Source organism: Malus sylvestris, chromosome 17 (genome assembly GCF_916048215.2).
Source record: "Malus sylvestris chromosome 17, drMalSylv7.2, whole genome shotgun sequence".
In the NCBI taxonomy this organism is placed as follows: Eukaryota; Viridiplantae; Streptophyta; class Magnoliopsida; order Rosales; family Rosaceae; genus Malus; species Malus sylvestris.
The window spans coordinates 14,847,285-14,858,442 of record NC_062276.1 but is presented as its reverse complement, the minus strand read 5'-3'; the positions used below and the strand labels follow the sequence as shown (position 1 = coordinate 14,858,442).

The 11,158-nt window shown below is 36.9% G+C and overlaps 1 protein-coding gene across 3 annotated transcripts; it reads right to left on the bottom strand.

The window, feature by feature from the left end:
* Positions 1 to 494: 494 nt before the first annotated feature.
* LOC126612134 (homeobox-DDT domain protein RLT3-like) lies at positions 495 to 10,778 on the bottom strand. 3 transcript variants are annotated; one of them, XM_050280446.1, is made up of 17 exons: positions 10,404 to 10,778; positions 9,670 to 10,032; positions 9,180 to 9,238; positions 8,698 to 9,069; positions 8,519 to 8,581; positions 8,229 to 8,439; positions 8,007 to 8,122; positions 5,832 to 5,918; positions 5,620 to 5,751; positions 5,042 to 5,182; positions 4,424 to 4,546; positions 3,847 to 4,305; positions 2,871 to 3,284; positions 2,155 to 2,766; positions 1,468 to 1,572; positions 1,165 to 1,384; positions 495 to 1,086 (listed from the first exon to the last, which is right to left on the bottom strand). In XM_050280446.1, exons 1-17 carry the CDS (start codon positions 10,507 to 10,509, stop codon positions 1,064 to 1,066), a joined length of 3,606 nt encoding a protein of 1,201 aa, XP_050136403.1. In that variant the 5' UTR covers positions 10,510 to 10,778; the 3' UTR covers positions 495 to 1,063. The 3 variants fall into 3 exon arrangements, with proteins under 3 accessions (XP_050136403.1, XP_050136404.1, XP_050136405.1); XM_050280447.1 differs by having other exon boundaries at positions 8,007 to 8,107; XM_050280448.1 differs by having other exon boundaries at positions 9,180 to 9,208.
* Positions 10,779 to 11,158: the final 380 nt, after the last annotated feature.

Below are 11,158 nucleotides of genomic sequence, written 5' to 3'. Positions count from 1 at the left end.
TAAGATTGGTTCTGTTTCTTCAATTTGGGGTTTTTCGTTTCTGGGGTTTGTGAAAGTTGGGGTTTTTTGTTTCGAATTGGTTTTCAAAGTAATATTTATGTGGCAGTGTAGAATGTGCAAATTTAGGGAAAAATAAAAAATTCTTAACGGGTCATAACGGGTCAAGTCATTTTACCTGAGTAAAATAACCCGACCTGTTAAGAACCCGTTAAGATAATAGGTGTGACACAACACGACCCGTTAAGATAGCAGATGTTACACGAAAACAACAGGAACACAACAAACACCGCCCTTTTGCCAAGCCTACCTAATACAATCCGAATCCAATAATCTGACTAATAAATGAACCAAATATGAATTAGGTCTATCTGATCTCTTTACAAGTTAGAACACAACCTGCCAATCGAGCAACAAAAATGATGCAAATCTAAGCACAATTTTTCAACGGAAAATGCAAACATAAATAATGTCACTCTTTTTCCTGCACATTGGACTAATACAATATAAATAGATGATTAAATAATAAAGAAATACAAATTCCACCAAACCAACAAGCTTTTGGCAGCAAACTGGATTGCTTGGGATACTATTCACCTACAATTGCATACAAAAGAATATCATAAAGATCACTTTCAACTCTTCTAAACTTCCACTAAAATGTAAAAAACTAAAAATATTTTGTTTTCTTTACAACAATGTACATTGGTGACATTTTATTCCTCTTTTCATAAACTAGAACAAGCACGCATGGACAAAATCTGAATCTTCCACAAAGACAGCGGCAATATTCCGGAGGAGGCTTCCGTGATATAAAATTGGATGGATTCAACGTGCAACTTTCCACTGCATCTACTAATGACTCGATATAGCCGTGCATGGCAACAAAAGAGAACTTAAAAGCCAAGCTTCATACGAAGTACCATGATTGGTACCCTGCAACAATGTTACCAATCTGGCAGTGGCTGTCCTAGGGCAAGTACAGTGGATACATAAATGCTCCTCAATCTGTCAAAAAATGCGGGGTTGAATTCGCATTTGCATAATCTCCTGAAAAAAGGTGGGGCTATTGCTTTGGAACATGCTTCCCTGAAGTACAAAGAAGTTTTTCAGATGACGAGATTTTCAATATATACACAATTAGAAGTCACTATATTCATCTGTTACCTCTGATACTAATTTCTTTCCTTTTCTCAGAATGGGCTCTTTCCAAGAACGGAGAAATTAAGGCATCTAATTTCACCAGCCAAAGTGCAACTGCAGATGATGTGTGTGGCATACATGCAAAGGACGCAATGAGTTCTTCAGCAAAATTACAAGAACCTTGCACAGTATTGCATTCATACAGGCGGTCCTCGTTGATGGCACCCACAAAGTCCGCAAGAACCTGCAGGAATAAACAATAAAGAAGCTGCTGGTTCAGACTAAATAATAAACACAGATAATATTGAAAAGTGAAAGGTACCAAACCTGCAAAAGCTCAGACAAAGATGAGGTACGTCTGAGCCGTTTCACCCATAACTTATGGGCAGATTTTTTCCAAGCACCCAGCAAAGCATCTTCAGGCATGACTGACTGCACGAAGCAGAGGGAGGTGAAGATCAGCAAAGCACAGAAAAAACTTTAAGAGATTTGAAGCGTCTATAAATGTCTTCAATATATAATTTAGAAAACACGTTTTAAGCATCCAACAATCAAAATTTCAGGGCCAAAACACACCAAAGAATAGCCCCATTATTATTTGTGGGTTATCTACCAGAGGCCCAAACTAACCAGAGGGGGCAAGAAGATACTATTTGATCACTCCGCTCCATTTAGAGTGGTATACATCTTCCTCAGTCCCTTCTCAGTAACACAAGGAAAATTACTCTTTTGGCCTTGTTCCCCGCCATCCCTTCACATACAATCTTATTGCACTTTAGCGAATAAGAAATCAGGTTGTTTTTTCTTTTAAAAGAAAAGCTATTGGATTCGACTGCACAAATATCTGACTAGTCACATTCCAAGCCATATTCCTAGCTTGACCATCAAATGAAGTCTTATTTTTCTCCAGTCTAGGAGTTTAACTTTAAATCTTTTTAACTTGACGATGTTTTCATTTCTCAACTACAACCATTTATCAGAAAATGCAAAGCTAAAATCCAAATGACAGGTTACCTCAATTGCATGCATTGCAGCTTTTAGTGATTGAATCTGTGATGAGAGGACCTTATGCTCAGGATAAGTATCACTTGCTTCTTTCTCCTTGCATGTGGCTACATGTATGGCATACCGTTCTTCCAGATCAAAATGAAGCTCAAATGTTTTATGGCAAATTCTGCAGTGCTTTTCATCTCTCCAATACAAATCATGACAACTTTCACATCTATGAAGTGTATCAAAATAGGATCGTTTACCAAGTTTAACAGCATTAAGCTCTAGGTAAAAGAAATTCCATAACCATGAATCAAATGCTTGGATCCGTTTCCATTTCTGTTTCAGTTCTTCTCCCTTTTTCCTAACTTCAAGAACCACAGCTCCAGATGAAGGTGGAGAATCATTTGCAGTTCCAGATAAGTTGTCTACCTCAGATACTGGTGAATAAGTGTCTTCTCTAACATTATCCGGCACAGATTGATCAGATTGCGCCAATTTGTCAATTCTATCACTAGTTACCATTCTACTTGACATTGCCTGGCAGAGAAACGATATTCGTTTCTCCACAGATTCGATAAGAACAGCCTCTCGTTTACCCCTGTCATCCAAAACTGACAACAAGGCACACAAACCCTGCATTCGGTTAAGCAAAAGCAAGTAAACATTATAACTTATACAAGGTTAGGCAACATGTACTATAATCACGTTGACTGTATAACAGAAGTTGAGATGGATACCTCTTCAGTATCAATAACCTGCCAGTGACCATCTTCTGAAGATTCAAAGTAAACCCTTCTATGGCCTGGGTCATATTCATTACAAGGGCCCAAGAAAAGCCAGTATCTATTGTATCTACGATCAGAACCCAAAAACACAGATTGCATTGGGTGTAAGCCAAACTGCACTTCTTTTTCTTTTCCATTTTTTCCTTTTGTGGAGGATCTCTCTTCAGAAAACTTTGAGATTGCTGCTGAAGAATCTATCGGGTGAAAATTTAATGTATTATCTTCTTTTGCACGACTCATCTGTCCTGCATGGACCCAGGTTGACCTTGGATCACTATGTTGGTTAGCGGATAACCTCTTAATTTTTCCTCCTGAACCAGAATGAAGGCTGCTAGGAATGCATTCAGCAACAGCATTTGTAGGATCCTATAAAAGAATAAGCACACTATGGTTATAACACTCGATTACAAGAAAAATGAGAGGACATGATTAATCTGTGGAAAATTACTTAACTACCCTGCATGACACATGAGTTGAAAACTATCAGTACAATTGAAGCCCATCTAGAAGTAAGAACACAATGGGGAAACACATGATACATAACAATAGCAAAGACAACAAGCTAGAAATTTCTTTTCTAGTATTTTTGGAATAAACCTAAGAAGCTAGCACTAATGACCTGTCAACATTTCATTAGGGTCACAGGCTTTCAACCCAAAAGATGGATCCAATTTGAAGGCAAGCACTAATAGGAATCAACATTAATGTTGTAACCACTATAACAACGATGGCTACTTGAATCTCATTCAATATTCAAATAATATTTACTGTCAAACAATTGTAAATCTAAGGTTGTTTGCACCATCATATAATATTATCTTACAAAGGGCAGCACAAGTTTCATTTAATAGGGTAACTTCATTGCAGGGTGAAAGAAATAACAATAAAGAAAAGATTTCAATGTCAATGCCAAGATTCTATAAATTACCTCCATCCTGAAACTGGATCCTGCAGTAAGAAGATCAATTAGAGCTACAATTGCATTCACCTTTTCTTCAATGCTTAAATCTGAATATTCGCCTTCCATCAGTCCTAATAACCATACTTCGCCTGGATGACTCTCATCGATTTCAGTGTGTACTGTCAGCATGCTATCTTTATTTCTACCATTGTTCGTATAAGTCAGTTTCCTAATTCTGGAATTTCTTGAATTCCAGCCAGAATCATCATCACTGCTACATGTACCACTGTCACCAAATTCGTCATCAACTGCTCCAGAGTCTTCGGTATCTGATTGGGATTCCTCAACTTCCTTTCCCGAAGAATTAATACGGACACGATATGTGGATGAGGAAATTTTCTCAAATAACGTAATATCACTTGAAAGAGTTGAACAAATTAAAGACTCTAGTTCCTCTATTTCGCTGGAAAGGTTCAATTCAGAAATCTTCAAAAGAAAAAAAAAGTCCGTCACTAATTCAAGTGCAATGATGTGCTTGTGTGTTATAAACTTAATGATTAACACATAAGAAAGGTTAAGATAATAACATGTTTAAGAAACATACCTGTAATGACTTTGCCAACTCAGAAACTTTCAACCCATGAATTCCTTGCTCTAGCAGAACTCTAAACAATTCGCCCTTCAAAGTACCAGGACGTAAACCATACTTCACCATAAGGCTCATTTCCTAGATAACAGAAGATTAAATTTCAAAATCCAAGTTTCATGTGTATAGGTAGATTTATGCAAAAAAAAACAAAAAAAAAAAAAACTTTTTAACAGTATAACATAAATTACCACAGGGAAGAAAATAACACCTCCATGGAATTTATACGCATTATGGCAAATAATGTTGTAGACAAGTGGAGGCAAATAAAAAATACGCTCAATGGATATTATTAAAAAGCGCAAAATACGAAATTATTTTCTTTAACATTGGTCTTCCCTCCAGTATGGCAACTGACTCTATCTAACTAGAGTTCTGGGTCAAGGCAAAAGGAGATTATCTGGGGTAATGACAGATAATAAATCACCACTGCCACTATGGCTCTGAACCCTCAAGGTTTTTGGTAATTAACACATATGTCGAGCATCCATACCACTTAACTTGTGGAATACGTATGTGTTAATAATAAATACGTATTAGTTAAATCAACTATGGTAGTTAAATAGTTTCGAAAACCTTGCTAAGGGCGTCCCTTCGCATTGCACCTTGCTTTGAACCAAAACCAGCTGCAACTAGTACTTGGCGCATTATTTCTGTCCATGTTAAAGGGTTTAGAGATCTCTTCCAGAATTCCAGAGTGGATTTTTGGTTTTCAACCTGCCAAATCATTTTATAAAGATGACAGTTGTTGAGTACTTGCATTCGATTCAAGATGAAAAAACAATTAATTTAAGAGATCTAAAAGAGCTTGACAAAAAATATCTTTGAGATACTACAAAGAGCAAGTAGATCTTCTTAAAGTGCATGAGGTTGAACAACTAATAGTTGATTATGATTTTGTTCAGAAGTTTTTTTATTTTTTAATAGGACGAATAAACGTCTACTGAAAAGGAAAAGTAAATTACAATCAAGGACGGACTAGAAATCCATCTATCCTTAAACATTCATACCAGAAAAATTACAAGAAAACCAGTATCATGAGGTCCTGCCCAATCATATAACTACTATCATGACAAACTTCATAATGTTGGCACGCGGTGGCATGTATGTACCCAAATAAAATGCATATGACATTACTGTTCCTTGTAACTCACCGAGTGAATAAACGCAAGAAAATTGCATGATTTGCTCAAATGAGGTATGGATCCACAGGAAAGCTCCGCTTCAACATTAGTTAGAAGAAGCTTCAGAAGGGCCACGTGAATTTTTACAAGTAGCATGGAATCCTAAAAGGCATGGACAAAAGAAAGAAGTTGAGCAAGTGGAAGACACAATATAAATCTGATGTTGGATCAAAGAACAGAACCTTGTCATGAAATGCTTGAGCAAACTCGTCAATAGTGAAGGAGCTTATATCTACCATAATGGCATAAGTATAAAGGAAATGGAAAACCTGCCCAAGAAAGTCAATCCAGAATATATTTTAGTATAATAACTTAACAAAATCTAGTAAACTGAATTCATGGCCCTTGGACACATCTACTAATAAACCCAATAAATAACAACAGCAACAATCTAGGGTAAAGCTTTAACACTGCAGATCTTTTCATTTGCCAGTTTCCACAAAGAATAATAAATAAGCATATCTCCATAATTTAACACAAATTTTCTAATCATACTGATCAGTTTTGGGAGCAGCCTCTCCATAAATGGGGGTAAGGCTAGCCGACATTCACCTCTCCCAGACCCTGCGTAAAGCGGGAGCCTTGTGCACTGGGTACGACCTTTTTTTTTTTATACTGATCAGCTGTGGAAAAAGCTAATTAACTGTACACTTTTTATGTTTTAAGACATTACAGTGGTAGCTTAGTAGTACTGTGTTATGAGCTGAAAGAAGGTCAAGATGAAGAATACATTCAATCATAGGCTCAGTGATGTATCTTGAATAGTTGAATAAATTCAACAGTCTCTAAAAATGTTCTTACATCTTGGCTAACTATAAAGATGAGATGAAAGAGAAAGAATGTTTTGAGACCATATTTATTAGTATTTATCTAAAGCCAAAAGACCAATGAATCCAAAAAACAAAGGAATGGTTATGAGCTATCACAACTTCACTCCCAAGGATAAAGGGGAGATCAATACTGAAAAGTTAGAAAATTCTCTCCTTTTTCCCTACCCCAACCCTTCACAAAGAAGTGTTCGCAAGAACTTTGTTCATTAGCTAGTATCTAAAAGTCAATATGCATAAAGAGAGGTGTTAAATATGTGTAATGTGAAATTGTGAATACAGAGGCTTCTAACACACATTTACAGTGGAAGTTGCTACTTGCTCAATTACATCTAATCCATATAGACTAAACCTAATTCTCTACAAGAATGATAGTAGAGGAAAATCCTTTTGCAAAATGATCGAAGTGTTCTTAGAAATTGTAGAAAAACCAATGTTTTAAAAAACTAGCCTCAGGGCATGCCTAGGGCGCCTCTGAGGCTGGGTGCGAAGGCTAACGCCTCTGTTTTGAAGGAGTGGGCGGAAGGCGCCGCCTAGGCGTGCCTCAGGGGTTTTTTTTTTTTTCTCCCAAACCCAAAATTTGGGTAGGTTTTAACTGCCTCATACCTCTTCCTTGCACTATCATCTCTCTGCTTTTTTTCTGATTTTTATTTTTGAGTAAATTGTACAAATGGTCCCTCAACTTTAATCAAATTGGAGCAATGGTCCCTCAACTAAAAATCCATTACTATTGGTCCCTCAACTTATCAAAATGTGTAGCTATAGTCATTTTCATCAATTTTGTCAAAATTTTGTCAAAATAAGCTATGTTGGAATGACCATTTATATAATTAGGGTCCCTTAACTCATCAAAGTGTATAATTATGGTTATTTTCGTCAACTATGTCAAAAAATTTGTCAAAACGAGTTATATTGGAAGGACCATTGCTACAATTGGGTTAAAGTTAAAGGACCATTTCTCCACTTGAATTAAAGTTCAGGGACCAATGGTAATGGATTTTTAGTTGAGGGACCATTGCTCCAATTTGATTAAAGTTGAGGGACCATTTGTACAATTTACTCTTTATTTTTTTATATAATGGATGTGTGCGCTGTATGCGTGCATTGTTATATGTGTGCTCATTGTGCTTTTCATCCTCTATTTTATATGTATATAAAATATAATAAATGTATATATATGTGTGTACATATATTTATAATATATGTGTGTGCTCAGGGTGATTATTGATTAATAATCTTCTTGTTTTTAATATAATATATGTGTACAGTGTATAAATTAAAATTTAGGTCCCGTGAGGCTTCGCCTCATGCCTAGGCCGGGCTATCCCTCGGATGCCTCACCCACGCCTCACGCTTTTAATACACTGAGAAAAACAGACCCCTGAAACATCATTCTGAACAAAAAAGAACTAAAGTGTGACAACAAGCTACAAATTCCAACAAATGAAATGTATGACATCTTTCACGTACAACGTATCCTGTATTTGCAACTCAACAGAATCAAGTTGCAAGCAATTTGACATTATGTACCTTGAACAGTTTCTTGACAATCTCTGGAGAAGAATCCCAAGGTTGCATATCAAATGGTAGCTTCATCGTCACAGAATTTGGAGGAAACTTGGCCAGCAAATCTGAAATTACAGAAACTTCTTATTCGCATCCAAAATAGTAAAATAGTATACGTGCAAACATATATTATACAGAATTCCATTTTAGATTGGAAAATTGGTTCAATTTTTCTTTCAAACCAACCTTTGCAAAGTGAGCATGCATGATCTCCATTAGTAAAATGATCAGAGCACCCCAGTGAATTTGGTCTTACTTGTAATTCCCTTTGCTCCAGCTCCTCATCATCCACAAGCATTGCAATCTTATCCAAATGTTCTTGGGAACCTGTTCCTTCCAAAGCAAGTTCACATTTTTCTTTGCCCGGAAACTTCTGGTTCTCATTGTTAGCTTCCATCTGGTGTCCAAAAGAAAACTGAATGTTATCAAAGCTGATATCTTGAAACACAGATTTGCAATAACAACTTTTTACTTGCCTCTCTTCTTTTGGCTAAATGCTTCCTCTTTTCTTGTAACTTATTTCGTACCCTTCCCTGTTTCTGAAAAGGCAACAAACTGTCAAGACAACTTTCTAAAAGTAACCACTAAGATCGATATTTAAGATGACTCCCAAAATCATTGCTCAAATATCTCCAAGCAAGACAGTATGACTTACAGGAACACATTTTTTTGGTTGCAATCTTCTGTTCCGAGTTACTGGTTTTTGCGATAGAGATGTTCGAATTAGTGACACACTGGAAACTTCACCATTGGCCAAACCCATTTCAATAGGAAAATCTCTAGCATTAGGATTGGTTGCCTGCCAAACCGTCATCAAACCTTTCCCAACACCATGTTTTTGTACTGGAGCACGCTTGTTGCAATCCTGATGATTCGTTATCAAACCTTTCCCAACACCATGTTTTTGTACTGGAGCACTCTTGTTGCAATCCTGATGATTCATCATAAAACCTTTCCCAACACCATGTTTTTTAACTGGAGCACTCGTGTTGCAATCCTGATGATTAATTACAGCATGCTTGATAACCTAATAAAATTGAAAAGGGTAAGAATATATGTGGGACTGGTTATGGTGACTTAAATAGAAACAAGAAAATTATAAAAAATAAAGGCAGCAAAAAAAAGACTATCCATTACCTTTCTCCTTTTAGTTGCTCTGTCGTTCTCTTCGCAAGGGGAAAGAAAATTTGGGGAATCTAAACGGAAATTACAATGTGAGTGAAACCTTCTTAAAGTATGTATCACATTAAGAGAAAATCTCTACAATTAGGAAAATAACATCACAAAGAACAGAGAGGAGAAAAATTCAATTGGCTACCGCAACAGGAATAAGAGTTAACTCGGTGAAGAATAACACAAGCAAACTACCAAAACAATCTAATTCTGAATGACCTTAAAAATTACAAAACAACCATATGTCAAAGAATTAAGCCTCTCCCCTAAAAATAAATCAAGAGAATGTTCTCATCAATAATCGAAAAAACTAACAAAAATTTTGTGACTGATGCATGGCATATTTTATGAACAAACTGAAAAGTAGAATATATATCAGATAGATGAAAATGTGAACCAAAAATGATTCATTTTTCCTATGATTTCTCAGACCAGAAAGTTTCTCGGTTCATACCTGGAGAATGGCAACGTGCCCCAGAGGGAAGAGAGTCAAATTCCACACCAAGCGGAGGACCATCCTTACGGAACACCTTCTTTAGAATGTAGTCTGGAGTTAACAATTCCTGAATATGATTCCATTTCATTCTTTCCTTCTTAGTAAGCAAACTTGTTTTCATGTATCTAGATGATGGAGGAGCTTTTGTTCTTGAGGGGCCGTGTTTATCTATCCCTGTAGCACCAGCTCCCAACTCACTGGTTCTATTTCCTCGCTTCTCTCTCCTCCTCTTCTCCACAAACCAACCCCGAACCTGCTTGTAAGTCAATCCGAACGCAGCAGCATGGCATTCCATTGCCGTTTGTGACGGATACTTCTCCTCTGTATAAAATTAAAATATAAATAAACAAAAAAAAAATACAAATATCGGGTTTAATTCTCTTGTGGCTAACACCAACGGTTTGTTATCATTCCGCAGAATCTATGGCACCAGATGCATAAACAATCCTAAATTGCTTCAATAGTTGCACTGTGCAACTACGTCCTGACCAGTTTCGAAAAATCGACACACAGAACAGTAATTGCAGTTGAATATTCCAAATTTGAAACTCCAAATCAAGAAATGAAAATCTAAAATGCTAATTTCAATCAAACAGTCAATTGGGTAACTCAATATCGAACCCAATACAGAAACAGAGCAACAATAACAAAATTGAGCGAGAGAGGGGAGAGAGAGAGAGAGATTAGGATACCAGAGTAGAAGCTCTCGAGGGCTTCAACCTGCAATTGCGTTTTCTTCTTTATCTTCTCCATCATCTTTCCCTTCCTCTCCAACTTCTCGAAATCGCAGAAAATCATAGAAACTTCGCCACCATTTTCTAGAAGCAGCTGAAGTGCAGAAACCAAAAGTAGAAAAATGGGTGGGAGTTGTACAAGCTAGCAGAGTGGGACTGCCGCCGGCGATGTCGGAGCGTGAGCTGCGGTGCCGGAGTTGCAGAAAAATGGAGTTGGAAGAGTGAGCTCTGTAATCTGCATGCTTTGTCTGTAATTTTGTGCCAAAAAAGATGAGGGGAGAAGCAGCAGCTAACCACCAAGTAGGGTTTTGGGTTTTACCAAAATAGTTATCTTCATCAAATTTCTTGGGAAATATTTACTTAATTAATTAACTTAAATATTTATGTCATCATCTTTTTTTCTGTTTTTTTTTTTTTTTTTTTTTTTTTTTTTTTTGAGGTTCACTTTTTGGGTACAAGAAGATGCATTCTCAAGGTTAGGGGTGGGCACAGGCCACGCCCAAAGGATCAAACCAGACCCGTTAAAAAAGGAAACTGATCAAGTCGGGTCGGATATTACAAATCTAATCATTGGAACAGAACCTAACCCGATATGTTCGGAACGAGTCCATAGGTCCTCCTTTTCTTTTCTTTTTTGGGCTTGGATCGCCACCCGGACTCGCTATGTCGCTCATCCTTCAGATCTTTGACATCGCCGAAGCTTAACGGATTCT